At 53.1% G+C, this 21,558-nt stretch overlaps 1 protein-coding gene across 3 annotated transcripts in view; it reads right to left on the minus strand.

Moving 5' to 3' along the window:
• Positions 1 to 21,558, minus strand: part of LOC142002745 (zinc finger protein 385C-like) — a 142,115-nt gene that overhangs the window by 7,246 nt on the left and 113,311 nt on the right. For all 3 annotated transcript variants that reach the window (XM_074979114.1, XM_074979113.1, XM_074979115.1), the window contains 4 exons: positions 13,035 to 13,145; positions 8,471 to 8,633; positions 6,039 to 6,377; positions 233 to 420 (listed from right to left, as the gene is read on the minus strand). In XM_074979114.1, the coding sequence (XP_074835215.1) occupies positions 233 to 420; positions 6,039 to 6,377; positions 8,471 to 8,633; positions 13,035 to 13,145 (801 nt within the window). The remainder of the gene's footprint in view (positions 1 to 232; positions 421 to 6,038; positions 6,378 to 8,470; positions 8,634 to 13,034; positions 13,146 to 21,558) is intronic.

A 21,558-nucleotide genomic window follows, 5' to 3' on the forward strand; every position in this document is an offset into this window, starting at 1 on the left:
AGCACAGAGCTGTGCTTGCAAGGCGCCATCTGCAGTGGGGGGGGATCTGGGTTTAAATGGGACATCCTGCCAAGCAAACCTTGGGAGTGTTCTTTTTTTTGGGGGTGGTGGTGGAGGGGAGTGCTGTGGGGCAGGACCCCCCCCCACCTTCCTGGGTGCTGGGCTTGGCCCCCGTGCCCCGCCCACCAAGGGGAGAGGCTACGGGCGGCAGCGGGAGAGCCGGAGGCGTTACCTGTTTGAGCTGGGTCTCCGAGTTGACGTAGATCGCACACACTTGGCAATGGAACGCCTTGTTCTGGAGGCCGAGGCTGCCCTTGTTGCCAATTCTTTTGGACTTGTGCCCTGCCCTGGGGACGGCCTTGCCCCGGCCCCGCCGCATCTGGGGGCTCTGACCCTCCAGCACAGACTTGTGCTTGGCCCCTGCGCGGCAGAGGGAAAAGAACAAGAGACACTCAGCAAAGGGCTCGCCCGGCCTGCGCTGGGGTGAAGACGTGATCGATCAACACAACGTCTCTTGCCCTGGAGGAGGCTGTTTAGGGGCTCCACTCCCTCCATCAACCCCTGCGACCTGCACTCAAGGACTGACTCCCCTCGCTGGTAGCAGTAGTTGGCTATTCTCGTCTAGGGACCCAGTTCTAGAGGGAGCTGCCAGCTGCATTGCTCGGGTGTTGCTAGGGAGGTAAGCGCTGGGACACGAGGCCTCGGTGTGCCGGTCAGGCTCTGGGGGGTTCATTAGGGCCGTCTCCCACGGTTAATCGCCCCAATCGCAGGGGCTCTCCGCCCACGCACCAGCTGCTATGTCTGTTCCGTTCATTGCTCTCATTCAGTTTCCTCCTTCTAGTCACTTTCAGGCAGGGTTTGTCAATATTATTTGCATCCCAGTGGTAGGTACTGGCTCCAGCTGCCGCTGGGGTCCCCCTGTCTGTGCACACAATGAGAGGCAGCCCTGGGGGGGAAGAGTTCACAGTCCAAATACTCAAGACAGACACAGGATGGAGGGGGAAACCGAGGGGCGGTGGGGCTGGTTTTACACATGCTGGGATAGGAGCTGAGACTGTTGAGTTCGCCCCAGTGCCTCCTACCGCTCAGCCGGCTGCAGCCAGGGAAAGCACAAACAAACCCTGTTCTCTGAGCTCGCCCTTTTCCTCACTCATGAGAAATCCTCCCGTTAGCCACGATGGGCGAGGAGAACATCAGAGCAAGCGAATAAAACAGCAGCCCAACCCCGGAACCTCACCGAACTCAAACCTCCCGGTGACACTCAGCGGCTAAGATCAGGTGGAAACCTCTAGGGCCAATTTATAATCCTACAGCATGAAGGTCTGGCCTGGAACTGCCCCCCGACCTTAAGCAGAGAGACGGGGCTCTATAGAAGGTCCAGAGATGGAAAAAGTACCCGAAAAGTTACTTGAGTAAAAGTGCAGTGGCTTTCACTTCTGGGTACTTGAGTACAATCAAGATTTCATGTGTGGACTTTTACTTGCCCCAGGACTTCTTGTTATTTTTACTCCAGTACTTTTCCAGAGGGACACTGGTGACTTGCCCTTAAGTACACGCACCAAGCAGCTGTCCTTTTACTCATGTAACTCTGCCCACCTTGGGGGAAGGTCTAGGAGCCAAGGAAATGGTCTGGGGGTCTCTCCTCCCTGTACAAGGGCACCTCTCTGCTCCTTGTTGCACACAGCCAGGTGCTGGGGGCCTGTCGGAGAGGGGTCCTTCTGGGGACCTCCCGCTCGCCCAGGGATTCTGACGGTCACAGTGCCAGCGAGCTTTGCGCTCCTTCCGCAGCCCAGCCCAGCCTTCCTGCCCCTCGGCAAGACTCCTGCCTCCTCCTTGGGTTCAGGTTCCTGACTGCAATGCTGATCCTGCTTTGATCTTGGGCAGGTGGAATCTGAGCAAACAGGGCTGGCTTAGACGGGGATGATTCTGTGCCCCGGAAGGAGGGGAGCGGGGGTCTCTGCCATGCGTCCTCTGCGTGACATCCACCAGCTCGCCTCACCGGGCTGGGAGGAAGCAGCCCTGCCTTGCAGAACGCCTGTAGGTTTCACGCAAAACGGCCGAAGAGCTGCCAAGCGCCGGCAGACCTGGAGAAATCAGAGCCGAAGTGCGGAGACGCTCCCTGAGGGCAGAGGAACAGAAGGCTGCCGCAGAGCAATGGCTACCTCGGGCTAGCTCCATGGGGCTCCGACTGGCCCTGCCCGGGGTGCGTGACCCCCAGCAGAGGCCAGCTCAGCCCTGCGCCGGGACAGACGACCTCTGCCTCTCTGCAAGAAAACGGCCCATCCGGCTGAGCTGGTTTAGCTGCCGCCGCCTGTGCATGCAGAAAGCACAGGGTGGGTGCTGGGCTTGCCACCGTCCATAGAGCCCTCCCTGCACCGATCTCAAAGGGCGATGACGTTACCCCCTTTATGGTTGGGGAAACTGAGGCAAAGGTGCCTGTGTCCAAGGTCGGAGCCAGGAGCAAGACCCTGTCCCATACGCCACCCTGGGGCTTGTTACAGTGTCAGGGGTCCCCACGCCCTGCCCCCCATCTGCAGGCAGATGTGACTCTCATTCAGCAGGGAGAACAGAAGGGTTGTTTGGCGACAGGGACACAGCACAGAACAGACTTGTCAGCACAGAAACAGTGAGTACAATTCATTGTGGGGTGAGGGACCCAGAGGGGGTCCCTAAGCCGGGCTCTGGTCCCGCTTCCTCCCTCTCCAGCCAGACCAGACTGCCCCACTCCACTGCCCGGTTCCGATTCCAACCAGCCAGGCCCCTCTGCCCACCTTTGTCCTGTTTCCCCACACAGAAAGGTGTCCCCTGGTTGCTTAGGTTACAAAGAGCCTGGAGCCCCACTGTCTACGTGGGAGAAGCCATCCCACCGAAACTGCCTTCAATGCTCTGCGCTGATGCTGTGCCTAGGGAACCTGAGGCACAACAGGAGGAAACACGTGTAACTGAACAAGGGGAATAAAACCCTCACCTCCCCACCTTCATCACAGGCCACAATGCCACTTTGCAAGCATCCGTTTCCTTTCTGTTCTTGGCAGATTGTGCATGTCTCAGCTAGCAGCTTTTCCCCCCCACCCTCTATGTTCTTATGGGTCCAGACCAGCACGGCAGGAGCCCTCTCCTGGGACATCTCATTTATTGCTAGAGCAGCGAAAACCGACCTGCCGGAAGGGCAGGCTGGCTTGCTTTCTTGACCTTCTCTCCGTAGCTCCCGCAGACTCCAAGGCCGGCTGACTGTCACAGCCAGATCTGCTCACCCAGCTGGTTCCCAGAGAACTTCCATCTGCAAAGCGCTTCAGCCAAACTGCCCTTTTCAGCACTGACAGGGGCACATCACTGAGTGTGCAGACGTTACCGGTGGTCTAGAGAGGTACATGGCAGCACCATGGCAGAGGAGCGATGCCCAAGGTCACAGAGTAAGTTAGTGGCAGAACTGGGATGAGAGCCCTGGAATCCTGGCTCTCCTTCCCCTCCCTTCTCTAGGCAGCCAGCACACCCCACTCAGAGCTGGGAGGAGAACCCAGGAGTCCTGGCGCCCATTCCCCTCCTTTCTCTAAGCACCCAGAACACCCCACTCAGAGCCAGGAAGAGAACCCAGGAATTCCCCTGCCCAAACCCCTATAAAGCCCTTGACCAGCCAGGTCAATGGAATAAACGTTCAGAAGCATGAAGCTTTTCAGAAAATCATTCTGGTGGGTGTACAACAGACCCCCCCACCTTCAATAACCGCAGGGGGACAGCTGGCTGCTCCCCCGACCTTTTATATCATTAAGCTTTTAATTAGAAACCTGACACGCCACTGATTCTATACCCAGCTTTTGTGCTACAGGCGTAAAATAAAATAAAAAAGACAAAAAAAAACCAACCCAAAACGCCAACCCTGAACATTTTGTTCGTTCGTTCGTTCTCCTGCCTCAGATCAGCTCCGACGTTTGTAACTGGAGCTGACAAAAGCAAAAGGACACGTCTGCAGCTCAGCCAGAGCCCCTGTCCTTAGCTGACCTCCCTGCTTCGAAGCCCCACAACGCACTCCCTGTCTCTGCGGCCGTGTTGGGCCGGGAGGTTTCATTTCCAGCTTTCGCTGAGGTGGGGGTCCCTGGCTTTTAAACCCGGGCATCTCTCTTGGGTTTTGTTTTGTTTTTTTTCCCCTAATTTTGTTGGCAGGGTGCTTGTTTCTCAGCATCACACCCAGAAGAATTTCAGGGAGTCGCTGCCGTTTCGGTAGGCCCCTAGATGTCAGCATCGCTCCAGCTGAGTGCCACTACACAGGCACGAACAAAATCGTGCCGCCCACCTAAAAACATCTGCTCCCATTCCACCTTGTTTTTCCACCCCGAGTAATGCTGCAGCTTAGACAGGGTCACACTCATGGCAGCCCCCGAATAACAGCCCAGCTAGCTCTGTTGCCTTCTGCATTCAGAAAGAGGCGAATTTTGCACAGGCCAACTGGAAAGTTGCATCCATAATGCTGTGTGTGTGCATTGCTGTCTAGAGCTGTCAGCCTCCTACAGACTACAAGAGAAAAGGAAATTATAACTGGGCTTATTTTTCACATTCAAATTGCTTCCCAGGCATGAACTAATTGCAGCACACAGCCCCCGACTTGTGCCACAGGTAGGTGATACTTGGTCCTACACTGGAGCACAAGAAGCTTTTCCTAACGTTGGCATCAGACTTCTTACACTGGCCATTTTTGTTATTATTTGTAAGACGGCCGCAGTGCAGAGGTCAGGGCCAAGTCAGGACTTCACTGCCCGAGGGGGCGTACAAACCTGTCCCCCAGATTTTAGGATCCCCACCCGCAGTGTTACTCGCAGCGATTTCTTCTGATGCAGGAAGGGAGGGAGTTGGGCGAAGGGGTTGTTAAAAGCACCTGCTAGATCCAGGAGCCACACATTTATTTCCAAAACTGGCTCAGACACTCCCAGGCCTGAAACGCTTTGGGAAATTAGGTTAAAGGGAAATGACAAGTATCCTCCAATCGCTCGCTGACGCAGATCTGAAAATGGCTTTAATTAAGCGACATGCACGGCAGGAGAAGAGTTCCACACTGCTACATCCCACCCCATTGGTAGCAGCTAAATCGGGGCTGGCAACCTGTCTGAGGCAGAGGGCTGAAATGTGACACTTTGACCTCTATGTAAGGGCTGAGTGCCGGTGAGACTTTTTAAAGTCACTCATTGTCCTACTCACAACAGCTTCATTCATAAATAAATGAAGCTGCAGAGCTTTACCAGGGAGGTGGTGGTTGGTGGCATTAGCTGGACTTTTGTTAATTCACAGGCAGCCTGGCTTTGAGACAGCACCCAGCTGCACGGGGGAGGAGGGACGGGGCTCAGCTCCTGCCTCGCGTGCTCTTGGCACCCATGCCGGGGGTTGCTGACCGCTGAGCTAAACGGGCCAATCCCACGATTTGCAAAGCACCTTCATTTACCCCTTTGTCAAAGTGATATTAACTGCCTCTCACAATTCCCCAGGAAGGTTTGTGCAGCTCTTATGGTGGAGCCCCAGAGGTAAATGACTTGCCTGAGGTCACAACACAAGTCACTGGCAGAATCAAAAAGAGCTTCTAGGAATCCTGGTTCTCAGACCCTCCCCCCACTCCAACCACGAGGCCACATTCCCCTCCCAGAGCCAGGCACAGATTCCAGGAGTCCCAGCTCCCAGTCCCACCCAATGGACCGCACTTACTCATGCAGCTCAGCAGAGGAGTCCTTCACTTTTCGATTACGTTGCCCACAGTGTTGCCTCTAACTTCCCCCCCTCCGTCTATTTGCAGAATAAATTTTGTTATGTGCACCAATGCATCTGGAATGTGCACCACCCATAGAAACACTCTGGTGACTGTGGGTGCTCTGCTAATCAGCTGGGCGGCATTTGAGTCTCTCCTGGGCGGCCGCCCAAGTGCTCAGCTGACTGGGAACACTGCCCACAGCTGGAGTAAAATAATGCCCCAGGGTCTGGCTCAACCGTGTTCCACTCACCAGCACTGGGTGCACGACAGGTCCAGGCCTGGCATGGCTGGCAGCCGAATCCCTTACCTGTATTGTGGGCCTCCAGCTGAGACACCGAGTTCACCGTCACTTTGCAGGTGGGGCAGTAGAGGTGCTGCTTGTTTTTCTTCCCTTCCTTCTCGCCGTCAGGGGCTGAGCCGACACTGCCGCCCAATTCAGAGGCCGGTGTCTCAGCTCCCAGCGTTGCCGAAGAGGCCAGGCTGGCGGCATCAGAAGGACCCTCAGACAGCTCCGAAACAGGCGGGGAGACCAGGGCTGGGAGGCTACTGGACAGCTCGGCCGAGGACTCCTCCGAGGGGGGTGTCAGCACGAGGCTGCTCCGCTCGGCGTCCGTCTCCTTCTGCTGCAGGAAGCCGCTGGCGTGAACTAGCGGAAAGAGGATCGACTGACGGGAAAATTCTCCTTTCTTCGAGGGTATTCCCGGCTGCCCAACCGCCACCAGACCTTCACGCCCCCTCAACCCCACCGTCGCAGACAGGCTCCCCATCTCCCCTGGAGATCAGCCAGGGATCAGCTACTTGCAGAGGCAAAGGCACGCTCTTAGAACCTCCCCGCTTGCCATCTGTTTGCTTGTAGCAGCTGGAGGCCCCAGCTGAGACAGGGAAAGCCCTGTGCTACCTGCGGCTCAGGGTTAACCATGAGTTTCACTCACTCAGGGCCTCCACTGATGAAGCAACCGAGGCAGTAGTGGTCACGGAGCCTGAATCATAGAATCCCGGGGCTGGAAGGGACCTCAGGAGGTCATCGACTCCAGCCCCCTGCTTCAAGCAGGATCAACCCTAACTAAGTCATCCCAGCCAGGACCTTGTGAAGCCGGGACTTAAAAACCTCTAGGGATGGAGATTCCACCACCTCTCTAGGCAACGCATTCCAGTGCTTCACCACCCTCCAGTGAAGAACTTTTTCCTAATATCCAAGCTACTCCTCTCCTTCTGTCACTTCAGACCCTTGCTCCTTGTTAACCACCTGTCACCACTGAGAACAGCCTGTCTCCATCCTCTTTAGAGCTCCCCCTCAGGAAGTTGAAGGCTGCCATTAAATCACCCCTCAGTCTTCTCTTCTGTAAACCAACCAAGCCCAAATCCCTCAGCCTCTCCTCGTAGGTCATATGCTCCAGGCCCCTATTCATTCTGTTGCCCTCCGCTGGACTCTCTCCAATGCGTCCACATCCTTTCTGTAATGGGGGGCCCAGACCTGGATGCAATACTCCAGATGTGACCTCACCAGTGCTGAATAAAGAAGAATAATCACTTCCCTAGATCTGCTAGCAATGCTCCTACTAATGCAGCCCAATATACCACTAGCCACTACCACAAGGGCACACTGCTTACTCTTGTCCAGCTTCTAATGCCCAGGTCCTTTTCTGCAGAACTGCTGCTTAGCCAGTCGGTCCACATCTGGGCTTCTTATGTCCTACGTGCAGGACTCTGTACTTGTCTTGGTTAAACCTCATCAGATTTCTTTTGGCCCAGTCTTCTAATTTGTCTAGGTCTCCCTGGACCCTACCCCTTCCCTCCAGCGGGAGAGAGGCCATGTAATTAACAATATCCTTGTCAGTTACCATCACAGACCCTTCCTCTTAAACACTGACCTGGCCTAGTCCCCTTTGTCTGCTCACTGGCATCACTTACTCGCAACCTTCTGGCAAAGATCGAGGGAAAAAGAGGAGCATCTGCCAGCGCTGGGGTCAATCACTAGAACAAGGATAAAATAGATCTTTTTCTCCTCGCTCTACTGCGCTGACAGACACGCCCCAGCTGGGTGATCAATAACGCTGTGAGCAGCATTCCCTCTAATTTTTTTTCCGTCTATGGGCAGAATAAATTTTATGGTGTACAACCAGGCATGTGTGGATGTGCACCACCCATAGAAACACATGCTACCGGCTGTGGGCGCGCTGCTAATCCGTTGGGCGGCACCTGAATCTCTCCCGGGTGGCCAACCAAGGGTTCAGCTTACAGGGAACGCTGCTGCCCTGCTACGTTCAGCCCTGGCTGGCGGGATTCAGGCTACCCAAGCTCACTCCCCTAGCAGTACAGCAGGTGGCAGGCGGGGCCACAGACACCAACAGACCAGGACCTAGAGTGATGTCCCAGCTCCCTGCATGTAGGGCTCGCCCAACAGCCAGGCAACCCACCGGTAAAGCAGCGACGGAGCCAGGAGACCTGCAGCCTGTTCCCACCCGTCCACGGCTCCCTCTCAGTTGCCAGACAGACGCCGCTTCAGACCCACGCTGGCATGACGTGAATTGCTCTTGGGACAGCAGTTCTGCTCCTTCCCGACCACTGTGCAGCAGTCACAATGCTGCTAATCTCGGGGGAATTATTACTCCCCTGAGTCTGTCATTTCCCACTCCCAAGAGCCACGCCTCCGGCTCAGAGCCAAGCGGGCCGGGAAGTCCATCCGCCCTTCTCCCCCTTTCCGCCGTGCGGGGCGAGGGAAGGCGGCTACAGCCATACCTGTGCCGGGGGGATCCCCACTTGCGTCCAGGGCGACTGGGAAGTCGGCTGGCGTGTCCCGGCTGTTGGCTAGCGCTGCTGCTTTCTGTTTGTTCTTCACAGCTTCTATGGCTTTGAGTCTCCGGGCATGCTTGTGGCCTTTGTAATGCGCCTCCGCCTGGTTCTAGGGAAGGCAATGGAAAAGGTGAAGTCAGAGCACATCCCAAGCGGCAAGCCACTGCGTAAGACGGTGCAGACAGACGGGGCTGGGGAGGAAAGTTAAGGCTGTTAAGAACATAAGCACGGCCATACAGGGTGCAACCAAAGATCCATCTCGCCCAGTATCAGGCATCCGATCGTGGCCAATGCCAGACGCCCCAGAGGGAGTGAACCGAACAGGGAATCAGTGAGTGATCCCCCCCATCATCCGCTTCCAGCCTCTGACAGACAGAGGTGAGGGACACCATTCCTATCCACCTTGGCTAATCGCCATGGATGGACCGACCCGCCATGAATTTATCTAGTCCTTCTTAGAACCGTGTTAAAATCCTGGTCCTCACAACCTCTTCTGGCCAGGAGTTCCCCCAGCTGACCGCGCGCTGAGTCAAGAAAAACTTCCTTTTGTTAGTTTTACACCTGCTGCCCGTTCATTTCATGTGGTGGCCCCGAGTCCTTATGTTCTGGGAACAAGTAAATAACTTTATCTTATTCACTTTCTCCACACCTGTCTTGATTTTGTAGACCTCACTCGGATCTCCCCTTAGCCTCTTTTCTAAGCTGAAAAGTCCCAGTCTTTTTAAGCTCTCTTCTTATGGCACCGTTCTGAGATCAACGGCAAAGCTTGCTTGTTCTTCGGCAGCTGAGGAGCCTAACATGCTTTGCAAACTTCTAATCGGAGTCATTTTATCTCTGTGAGGTGGAGGAGTCCCTGTTTGCAGATGGGAACACCAGGAGAACCCAGGAGTCCTGCCTCTCAGCGTTCCCTGTAAGCTGAGCGCTTGGGCGGTTGCCCAGGAGAGATTCAGGTGCCACCCAGCTGATTAGCAGAGCCCCCACAGCCACCCACAGCTGGCAGCATGTGTTTCCACTTGTGGGTGTACATCTGCACATGCCTCAGTCCATACAAAATTTATTCCAACCCAGATGAAAAAAAAATAGCCGCAATGCTGCTCACAGTTCCCACCTGCTTTGACCCACTGGACTTGCTGCATTCATTTAGATGGACTTAAAAGGCCCAAAGAGTCTGAGTTGTTAATGGCCCTGAAACTGCCCAGCAATAGAGAGTTTTAAACAAGATTCAAGGGGTTGTATCTACATGCGACAGCCCGGCTAGTACCAGGGCAAATGCACCATTAAAATCCTTGTATCCTGCATGTCCCAGGCCGGTACATTTCCTGCTTGCCCCTGTACTGAACCCAATAACTGGGGTCTGGGTTAAAGCCCCCGCTTCCAGCCCATGCAGCTTAGGCCAAGCACCTCCCCAAACCTCCCACATCCCCTCGGGATACTGAACCCGCTCCAGCTGAGCTACACCCAGCCCCCACCCACATGGGCCCCCCTCCAACTCCGAGGGTGGTATCAGGGCTCTGGGACAGGCTGTTCACCCACCTCTGTGTCCACAGCAGGGTGTAATGATCTTTACCTGGCCTGGCCCAAACTTCCACTCCTGTCCTACCTCAGAGGCCAGCCCAGAGGCAAATGGATTTTATGGGCCGCCCCCCCATAGATCTGTGGGTTTCTGAATAAATCTGTGGCATAAACTGGGTTGGGGACCCGGTGGGGAGAGTTCCTTTGGAGCTCTGTGAAATGCAGCTGCAGGGAGGATGGGGAGACACAATAAATGACAACAGACAACTCGGCCCTGTCAAGTGTGACCCACACGGAGCCCCAGGGCACAGCCGGCTCCCAGGGACAGACGCGGGTGTGACAACTACACAGGGGGAAGGGGACCATAAGAAGGGCCACACTGGGTCACAGCAAAGGGCCATCCAGCCCAGCGTCCTGTCTTCTGACAGTGGCCAAGGCCAGGTGCCCCGGAGGGAACGAACCGAAGAGGGAACCATTGAGCAACCCCTCTCCTGTCATCCATTTCCAGCCTCTGACAAACAGAGGCCAGGGACACCGTTCCTACCCGTCCTGGCTAATCGCCTTGATGGACTGAACCTCCATGAATTTATCTAGTTCCTTTTTGAACCCTGTCACAGTCCCGGTCTTCACAACACCCTCTGGCCCGGAGCTCCACAGGCCGACCGGGCGCTGCCTGAAGAAATACTTCCTTTTGTTGGTTTCAAACCTGCTGCCCATTCATTTTGTTTGGTGACCCCGTAGTTCTTATGTTATGGGAACAAGTAAATCATTTTTCCTTATTCAGCTTTTCCACGCCAGTCACGATTGCATGGACCTTGCTGAGATCCCCCTGCTTGCCTCCTCTTTTCTCAGCTGAAAAACCCCAGTCTTTAATCTTTCTCCAGATGGCACCATGCCAAACCCCTTCATAATTTTTGTTGCCTTTTTCTGAAAGGACAACGAAGGGACCAGCATCTGGTGCCAGAAGACCACAGCCCTGAAATCTCTCTGCCTCCCCAGGCTGCAGGACCTCCACCAAGGTGAAGTTTTTTGGGGGAGGCAGCGTCGCAAAGCTCCGGTTTCAGCTTTTCACCGAACGGCTTTGCACACAGATCGAGCCAAGCCGAGGTATCGCTGTGCTGCCGCATTGCCTGACTGAGATAAGGCCCCTGTGCAGCGGCCTCGTGCCAAGTCCCTTTCAGAGGACACTCTCGGGCAAAATGTCGGACTTCTGAAACGCACAATGAACCGCCTGCTGCTCGGAAAGTGCATCTCCCTTTGTAACCTACCCGGCCTCTAACGTGCAATTTCCATTCACCGTCTCCTTTTTCCCAGTGAATACTGAAATCAGGACATGCACAGTGGTGAGCATATGCCTGCGTGGCACTGATAAAACATACACAAAAGAAAATATGCCCTCCCCGGCCCCTGCATTTGTGTACTTTGCAGCTGGGGAGCAGGTTGTCACCAGAAACAACCACAATTTATGGACACTAAATCTCAAAACGATTCAGACACTGTAACACAGCAGGGCAGATTCACTCGCATGGCAATTTTTGGAGGCTGCTTGAGCTTGTTAGGAAGAATCAGACCCTCCAGTCCCCCTCTGTAAGGAGCAAGGATGAGGCTCTAAGAATTCAGAACCAGTGGTAGGAAACGAGGATGAAATCCCATCAGACACATGCTGGGGGCGCCTCCAGCTGAGAAACTTGAACTGGGAAAAGATAACCCTGGAGCAGGGGTGGGCAAAATCATGCCTTGGGGCTGGATCCAGTCCACCAAGCATTTCTCTCTGGCCCGGCTGATTAGCAGAGCGTGCAGACTTACAGCCAGCAGCGTGTGTTCAGCTCCCCACTTCCCCACCTTGTTCCATCTGCAGCCGAGCTGCTCCTTGGATTCTTCTGCTAGCTCCGCAGAGGCGGAGGGAATGGAGGGTGGGAGAGGAAAGTGCCCTAGTCAGGGTGGGTTTGTGGCTGTGGTCCTCTGGAAGGGGGAGAGCTGTGCTCAGGATTAGGCTCCTCGGGTGCGGGGGGGTGATCCATATCCCTCTGGCTGTGCGGCCTTTCCAGTGGCCAATGGCTGAGTACAAACTCGTCCTGAGAAAACCTCCCTTGAAAGCTACCAACCGGCCTAGTTCTCTGGCCTGGGACCATCTGCAGCATGATGGTGTGGAAGGCTGGGCATTTTCCTAGCAGTCTCCCACTATCACACTCAACGGGCCTTCTGATTTTTTTCTACGTATACATGGAATAAATTTTTTTACCTGCACCAAGACATATGGGGTGTGCACCACCTGTGGAAACAGACAGGGCTAGATGTGCACTCTGTGGGAGCTCTGCTAATCAGCTGGGCAGCACCCGACTCTCTCCTGGGCGGCTGCTCATGCTTTCAGTTTACGGGGAACACTGACTGGGATTATCTAACTTGGTATCCATACAGCCCCCGGGGACCTCACAGCCTTGAATGTTTTCATCCTCAGCACTTACTGTGTAAGAACTAATATACCCATTGCACAGATGGGGAACAGAGGCACAGAGAGGCCAAGGGCTCGTCTGCACCAGAAGCATGATATTGGTGCAGTCTAGGGAAGCCACCCGACGCTGACGGGAGACAGCGCTTCTGCCGGTGCAGCTCCTGCACCCTTGAGGTCTGATGGTGATTCCGGGACGGAGCTGAGAACTGCAGCCAGGTCTGTCGTGGCCTGGTCCAGAGAATCGTCCTCCCTGCAGCCCCTTCAGAGTGGGCATCTAGGCAGGCAGGATGAGTGCAAAGGGGCTCGTCTGGTGCTGGTGCAAGCCGGAGCCGGCTGCTGCATTCTGCAGCAGGCAGCGGTTCTGGGCTGGGCCGGCTGTGGGGCCGGACAGTCCTCTGCACGGCTTTACCCCAATAGGCTGGTGGTCATGGAGGACCTGACCCACTTTCACGGGAAGGAGCATGTTCCTTCCTTGTCTCGAGTACAAGCCGCACAACCCAGCTGTCCTCCCTCTGCCCGCCCCTGCCCCTTCCAGCCGCCGCTTACCGCGGAGTTGAAGCGGAGATGGCAGATGTTGCAGGAGATGAACGGCTTCTTCTTCAGTGGGGAGGGGACCCCAAAGGTGTGACTGATCACTGCCTTCTGCACAGGGTCCATCTGGAAGGGCAGGGACGGCATGTGGTTACTCTGAGTTTTAATACCGTGATTCGATCACCGATCAGCAAATCGCCCCCTGGCAACAGACACATGTCCAAGCCCTGCCCAGCCAAAGTCCTGGGCACCCTTTGCTTCCTTGGCTTCCGCTGACGGGACCTGCCAACATCCAGCGCACACAGCTCCTCTCTCTCTTATGGCAGTAGGTCCCCTCTACGCTGGCAGGGAAAACAGAGACCTTCCGACTCTGGCCTCAGCAGGTGAAAGAGCATCTCAGCACCCCTACAGGTGTGGCTCTGGCATGTGCTGCCCAGGGTCCCCTGTAATTTCTTCCAGCCAGCAGTGGAATAAATTTTATTGTGTGCACCCAGGCATGTGCACCACCCACAGAAACACATGCTGCTGGCTGTGGGTTCTCTGCTAATCAGCTGGGCAGCACCTGAATCTCTCCTGGGCAGCCGCCCAAGTGCTCAGCCTACAGGGAACCCTGGTACTGTCCTGCAGGGATTGTCTGGGCAGAATCCGGACTTGTTCCCTCCCTCGCACTGTGAGGCTCTGCCCGGCGGCCCAAAGCTTCCGACTTCTCATCATATCGGTAGAGCAGGAGCCGCAAGTGGATGCTGCTGCAGTCTTACAAGAGCTTTTTCTTCCCCTGTCAGCTGTGTGCACTGACGAGGCGCTGCCCCATTGCTCATTTTACAACGCCCCTTCTTTCAGAAGTGCTGTAGCGAGCTGGTCCCTGCCTCAGTTTCTCCAACCAGAGCCAATTCTTGGGGAACTGGGTGCTGGTGTTGGGCTCTTGATTTCAGGGAGCGCAGCTGGGTCTGCATGCTGTTTGAGACCACCTCTGCTGAAGGACTATGGCACACAGTGTAACTAACCCAGCTACACGAAGGCTATGTCTACACTAGACTAAGAAAGTCAACTGCAGATACGCAATTCTAGCTACTCCAACTGCATGGCTAAAATGAACATATCTTCGTTCGTCTAACTTGGCTGTTGATATAGGGGAAGATTGATGGAAGAGTTTCTTCCGCCAACCTTCCTTACTCCTCACGTCTTATGGGGAGTACAGGTGTCGACTGCAACCTCTGCCAGATGTGCAAAATTGCACCCCGGAAGACCGCCCCTGAGAGACGTAGCGTGGATGTAACCTAAGAAAACATGGAGGCTCTGCATCGCTGACATCTCTCCTTTGGAAACCAATGTGCAGGCCCCCCTGGCTTAGCAGACGGGTGACAATATTCCTGCTCCCCCAGCCAGGGGAGCCTTCCTGCTTTCTTCTGGCTGTTGAGTAACTCCACCCCAGCCCCCGGGAGAAATAATTCAGAAGAATTACAAAGGAGGCGGCAAGTTCCTCAACAAAAAAGTTAACAAGAAAGAAACAAACATGAAAGAAACAACCCCCAAGGATGCTCTGAGACAAGCAGAAAGGGGTGATGTAAGCGGGATGTTTCAAAACGTTCCTGGTTTGAGAGGTATGACCAATGAACTGAACAGCACCCACATGGATTGAGGGGTAGAACCAATGAGCTGAACATCACTCTCTCTAGACTGCCTCCTACCAAGAAGATAAATAGTACATCAATTTGCCACGAGTCAGAGTTCATCAATTCGGCATAATGGGGAGACGTGCATGTTGGACGCTCCCTTCAGACAACTAACCAACATTACTTGGGGTCTGTCTGGCCAGCCTCAGAGGGTGAGTGAGTGTATGTGTGAATGGGTTTAGGAGTGTGTATTGCTTAACTGGGTTACGAATTAGGCTGCAAAACTGGCATAGAAGTTAGACCATTAACCATTCACGCTACAGATTACTTTTCATTTGCTTTCTAATTGTTAACTATTCAACTTAAACATGGGTTTTAAGCTGTTACCATCGTGCATGCAATAAGATATTTTTTGCTGTGGACATTAATCGTTCTCTAAGTGCTTATCTGGGTTCACCTGCCAGCCTGAGCAACTGCGCAGCTGCACCTGTTTTGTGACACCTTCCGAGGCGGAGTGCCAAAATCTGGCCTTTTGTCCTCTAAAGTATTAGCAGTCCTAACAGCTTCATCAATAAATACATTAATGAAGGTGCAGAGCTTTACCATGTAGGTGGTGGTTGGTAGCACAAGCTGGTCTTTTTGTTAATCCACAGGCGCCACGGCTTTGCGCGAGCTCCTGGCTGCATGGGGGAGGTGGGGCGGGGCTGTGCTCCTGCCTTGCGTGCCGAAGAAAATCAGCTTGCGTGCCACTCTTGGCACACAGGCCAGGGTTTGCTGACCCCGATTTAACTTGTAAAGTACGATCGGGAAGGTTCCCTCTAAGGGTAAGAAAAGCATTTAGAACCGTCCAATCTTGATGGGAGCCTGCAGCATAAAATCAGAGGGGCAGCCGTGTTAGGCTGTATCTGCAAAAACAACGAGAAGTTCTGTGGCACCTTATAGACTAACAGATTTTTTTGGAGCATAAGCTTTCAGGGGCAAAGACCCGCTTTGCCCACAAAAGCTTATGCTCCAAAAAAATCTGTCAGTCTATAAGGTGCCACAGGACTTCTCGTTGCAACGTATTTTGCATGCTGCATCAAAAACTATTACCACGATTATGCTGTATCATTTTTTCAAAATCAGCCGAGGCATCCTGACTCCACCAGGTGCCTGCCTTTGCTCTGCATGCAATTAAAACCACTCCAACAATATGCAACAGGCTGTGCCTGTCTGCAGGACGATTCATCAAAAGGCAGAGGTTCTGCAGTGTGGCCAATGCACGCAGACCAACCACAGCCCCCAGTGGGTCTGGCTTTTCCCGGACATGCAGCATCAGTTTAATCCTCAGCCGGAGTGGTAAACTTATTCCAAAAGCCATAATTGTTTTAAGCAAAATTCATTTATTAACGAGTGGAAAAAATAAGAATAATCTCTTTGTTGGAGTGCAGCTATAATCTATAATGCAAGGATTGTTCTGCTGCCTGGTGGCCTAGGAAGATTATCTTATCTGCGTCCTGCTGTCAGTGGAGCCTCAGGTTTTTAGACTATCGTATTTCTCTGCAAAGCTATTTAGTCGCGCAGACAGGTGCATCAGTCTTCAGGGCACATGCCTGGACAACGGAGCCATTATCAAGACCCCAAATTCCATTCCAGGAGTGAGCAGAATGGTAATAGCGAGTGATTAATGAAGTGCCTGTTTGCGATGAAATTTCACTTACTTATCTGGAATATAAATGAAGAGGCTTTTGGGTTCTGATGGGGAACCAGAGACGTCTAGAGAGGACAGAAACGCCGTTCCACCCTGCATAGCCGACATTGTGGAGCACTCAGCTCACCCTCACCATCTCTCTCCTCTCTGCAGTGCTGAACCATTGTTGCTTCCATGAGATCCCCCCAGTGGAACGACTCAGCGTTTCAAACTGATGACCGGCTTTTGTCTGCATGTAAGGAGCTTCTTCCCCCTGCCTAGCATCTCCGGAGGGAGCTTGGTCCCCGAGAAATCAGGAGGAAGATGGAGCGGAACGTCCTGGTTGAAGAGGACACCATGGGTGGGAAGTTCTGGAAGTGGCAGATATTTCTTGGGTTTGGTAGTTCCAGATAGAATCATAGGCTTGGAAGAGGCCTCAGGAGGGCATTGAGTCCAACTCCCTGCTGAAAGCAGGACCAATCCTAACTAACACATCCCAGCCAAGGCTTTGACAAGCCAGGACTTAAAAACGTCTTGGGATGGCGATAGTTCCTCATTCTATCACCTGTCACCACACAGACCAGCCTCTCTGGAACCCTGCTTCAGGAAGTTGAAGGCTGCTCTCAACTCCTCCTTCGCTCTTCTCTTCTGGAGACTAAAGAAGCCCAGATCCCTCAGCCTCTCCTCGTAAGTCATGTGCTTCAGCCTCTGAGTCATTTCTATTGTCTCTTGGACTCTCTCCAATGCGTCCGGGCCCAGAACTGGATGCAATACTCCAGATGTGGCCTCAACAGTGTTGAATAAAGGGGAATAATCACATCCCTAGATCTGCAGGCAATGTTCCTACTAATGCAGCCCAAAATGCTGTTAGCCTTCTTGGCTACAAGGGCACACGGTTGACTCATATCCAGCTTCTCATCCACTGTAATCCCTGGGTCCTCTTCTGCAGAACCACTACTAAGCCAGTCGGTTCCCAGCCCGTAATGGTGCTTGGGATTCTTCCGTCCCAAGTGCAGGACTCTGCACTTCTCTTTGTTGAACCTTGTCAGATTTCTTTTGGCCCCATCCTCCACTTTGCCTAGGCAGCAGTGCCCATAATTAACACAAGAAGGAACTGAACTGGGACTTTAGAGATCTGAGGCTTCTGGTGAAACCTTGGCTGGGCAAGTCACAGAACCTCTCCGGGCTCCAGCTCTTCATCAGAAAAAATCCAATACTCCTACCTCTGCCTGGTCCAGCAGGATAGGGAGCTCTCAGGGCAGGGGCCTTCTCTCCTGATATGGCTGTGCCCAGGCCCACAGGGCCCTGATCTTGGTGGGATTGTGGTTGCTACCCTCATACACATAGTTTGTAGCCAAGTACAAACATTTAGGAGAGGCCCAGGAAGTTAACACGAAGGGCCTGGCCATGCCATGGAAAAATGTCATGCCCTCAGGGTCATGGTTAAGTCAACCTGACCCCTTCCGTAAAGGGAGCTGGGTCATCAGATGTTTCTAACTACTTCAGGAAGATGGATTAACTCCATGGATAGATAAACCCCCTGCCGTAGAAAGCATGTACGATACAGCAGCACAGTGCCCAAGTGACGGTCAACACAACCTCAAGATCTTTTATCAGTAAAAGGACTTGGAACCAAACATATCTGCTTCCTCTGCTCCGGGAGGGGAAAACCCGGGGGATGGGGGGAATGTTTTAGAGTCTGTGAAGGAAATAGATCCTTCCCTCGCCCCTCACATTAATGTAAAATGCCAAAATGAGACTGAAGTGCCTGACCTTGTATTAGACACACAATAGATCAAGACATAATTCAGAAATTGCTCGGAGGTTGGTACTAGGGTGGTTAAAATATACCTTTGTTGGTGCAAAATTTAGAAAGAAACAAACAAGATAATTATTCTGGGGGAAAAGTTTCTTCCCCCCCCCCCAAACTATTCCATTGTCCCACTGAAATGTAACTCGAAATTTGTTGGGGGTCATTCTTCCTCCTTTGCCGGTGGAAAAGCAGGAAAATGAAAAAGTGAAAACATTACACTGAATTTTAAAAATTCAAATCAAAAGTTTGTGTTTCGTTTGGATTAAAAACTGGAATGTTTTGAAGAAGTCAAATGTTTGTACCGACAGCTTTGGACTAGTTCTGAACGTCTTTGTTGGAAGGGGGTGAGAGTCCTCAACCTTTGGATGACAAAACTTCTGCCATATGCAGGTATCTCATACGTTTTCTGGCATCTGGGAGTATAAGGAGCGATGGTACTGAGGTTAGTACTTCCCAGCTGGGTTCCTGGGTTCTGGTTCCAGCTTGCTCAACTTTGTGCAAGCCCGGGCCTCAGTTTCCCCCCTGTAAAATGGGAGTGGTGATGTTGCCCCACCTCAGAGAAGAGTTGAGCGGTGGAAATTTAGGACTGCTTGATGGAGAGTTGGGCTAGAAGATGGGCAAATTATTATTTTTATAACAAAAGTACCAGATTTTGACTCATGGTACCCGGCGAAGCTTCAGGCCAGAATCCCAGTGGGTTTCAATGAACATCGTTCCATCAACGCCAGCAAAGCTACGCCCTTTGCAAGCAGCTGAGCAGCCGAGAGAAACACCTCAACGGGCGCTTGTTAAAGATTGCTCCCCTGTTTAATCAGATGGATTAATAGCAAATTAAAAAAAAAAAAAAATCAGACCCACGGGGAGAGCAGATCTGACCGGCTAAAACGAACCATCTGACGGGGCTGTGATCAGACGCAGGCTCTGTGCCATGGAAACAAAAGAGCACGAGACAATCTGGTATTTCAATGACCAAGGGTCCTTGATGCTATGTTAGAGGTTTACAAGCCTATTAATTAACACTAAATTGCAGCCTCTCAGAAGCTTTACTTTCCACTTTGGACTACTCAGAAGAAGTCTCTTCCATGAATGTGAAAGCCACAGGACATTTGAATTCTCCAACCAATTTTTACTCAGTTCATATTTGCTTCAATAGCACGGGCCTATCACGAATCCGTTCAGTCTCTGGGGATGCACCCAACCTGTCTGCCACCTTACCAAGCCCCGGTCTGCAGCTGGGAAGGGGCAAGTCAAGAAAAGTTACCCCACGCCAAGCATCACTTGTTTAAGGAGATGAAACTGGTGCACCTTTTCTCAGAAGGTCGGGGCACTGCACCGCCCAGTCTCATCGCTATCAGGCTTTTTTATGGTGTCTTCCCATCACCCACCACACGAAATCTTGCTCTCAAAATCCCCTTCGAGGGTCGCAAGGGAGTGGCACACCCCCAACTGATTGCGTCACATTTGCAGCTACTTTTGGGGACGTCACCGGGTTCTTCACAGCTCTGAGGACTGCTGACGCCACAGCTGATTCCCTGAGCTTTCCGCCATTCCTGACAGCGCACGGCCCGGGCAGAATGAAAAACAAATGGCCCTGCCCGGACAGCCGGCTGGGAGTTCTGTTAAACTGGGTGACAAGCCCATCGTTGGCCCGCTCGGGGTCCTGCGTTCCCTGGCAGGTTCTAGTGTGAGCCTCGGAGACCTCATGCTGGCCCTTTCGCTGTCTTGGGTCGTCCCAAAAGCTTCCCAAGTCATTCTCATCACAGGCAAGTCTCAAAGCGAGATGCCAGGGAGAAAGCCCCCTTCAGCAGAGCTGGATGCTCCTGTCCTTCCAGAAGGGCGGCTCTCCGGGGGAAGGGTGGGGAGATCCCAGGCTCACCAACCTCTCTGGGCTGCAGCCCAGAGACCCTAAGTGAGAGGCAGCTGATGGGGCTTTACCTTTTCTCTGGGGCTCTGCTCACCACCACTCCTCCTGTACCTGGTTGTATCACTTTGCTCCTCTAAACCTCCAGCTACTCTTCCTTGTGCTCCTCTCATCTCCTTCCCGCTTCTGCCTGGGAATGGGAGGGGGCCTCTTATAGGGAGCCAGGAGGCCTGAACTGCCAACAAGTGCCTGATTAGCCTCTGTTGCAGGCTGATGCCTAATGAGCCCCAGCTGCTTGCCTGGGTGGCAGGGCTCCACACTCTGTGAGCCTAGCTGAGGAACAAAAATGCATTTATCCAGCTTCCAAAATACTTGCCCTCCACCAGGCTCTTGCTGCATGCAGCCTGTGGTCTGCCACAACATTTACACGGAGGCACTGGGAACAGGACTCCTGGGTTCCACTCCCAGCTCAGAGAACCATTTCCTGTCTGACCTGGGGTAAGTCAGGCCAGGTCTTCACTAGACCTTAAAGTCAATTGTACAGATGCAAGATGCAATTCCAGCTCTGGCAACTGCATGGCTGGAATTGATGTATCTACGATCGACTTACCTGGATGTCCTCACTGAGGGAGGCTGATGGGAGAAACTCGCGAGACTGAAGGGTACAGGGGTCGACTGTCGATTTTGTGCATCCCCACCAGGAGCCACAAAATTGAACCCCAGAAAATCGACCGGGTCGATCTTCTGGGTCGCGAAGACAAACCCTCCTTGCAAAATCTGCCCTTCTGCAGAAGGACCCATTGCTTTACTTACAACCAGGTATGAAAACACCTTGCACTGTGCTGGGTGCTGGATTCCAGAGGTGTTAAGCACCCGCAACTCCTAGTGACATCAGCGGTAGCTACTCTGGACCTCTCCTGCTCAGGTCTGCTGAGCCACTTGGCCTTGGACTGCTCCATCGGTAAAACAGTGGCACCGACCCCTGGTTTCAAGAGGGCACTTAGGAGTTTGTTAAGTGGCCTGATTAATAGAATGACAAATCTAGAAGAGACCCTTGTGACCATCTCGTCCGGCCACAGAATGTCCCGAGATTAATACCCTAGAACAGATCTTCCAGCAAAATAGCCACTCTTGCTTGAAAATCAATCCACTCTCCCCAGCAGAATGTTCCACCCGTTAATTACTCTCACTGTTCCAAAGTTAAACTGCATTTTCAGGCTGAATGTGTCTAGTTTAAATTTGCAGCCAGTAGCTCACATTAGACCTTCGTCTGCAAGACCTAGAGAAGTACTTTTCCATGGTAATCAACTCACCTCTTCTCTTTGTTCAGATAAACAGACTGATGAGCTCTTTGAGTCTGTCTATTGCTACAAGGCAGGTTTTCGAGCACTTTAAATCCTTTGCGTGGCACTTGTCTGAACTCTCTCCAACTTACCGAGCTCCTTCTCGAATCGTGGGCCCTGGACGTAGGGTTCCGGCTGTGGTCGCACTGGAGTGGAATAGAGAGTTTCAATAACCTCTCTACGGCCACTCACGATGCCACTGGTTCTGCATCTCACGAGCACATTAGTTCTTTTGCCCCA

This window comes from Carettochelys insculpta, chromosome 28 (assembly GCF_033958435.1).
Source record: "Carettochelys insculpta isolate YL-2023 chromosome 28, ASM3395843v1, whole genome shotgun sequence".
Classification (NCBI taxonomy): Eukaryota; Metazoa; Chordata; order Testudines; family Carettochelyidae; genus Carettochelys; species Carettochelys insculpta.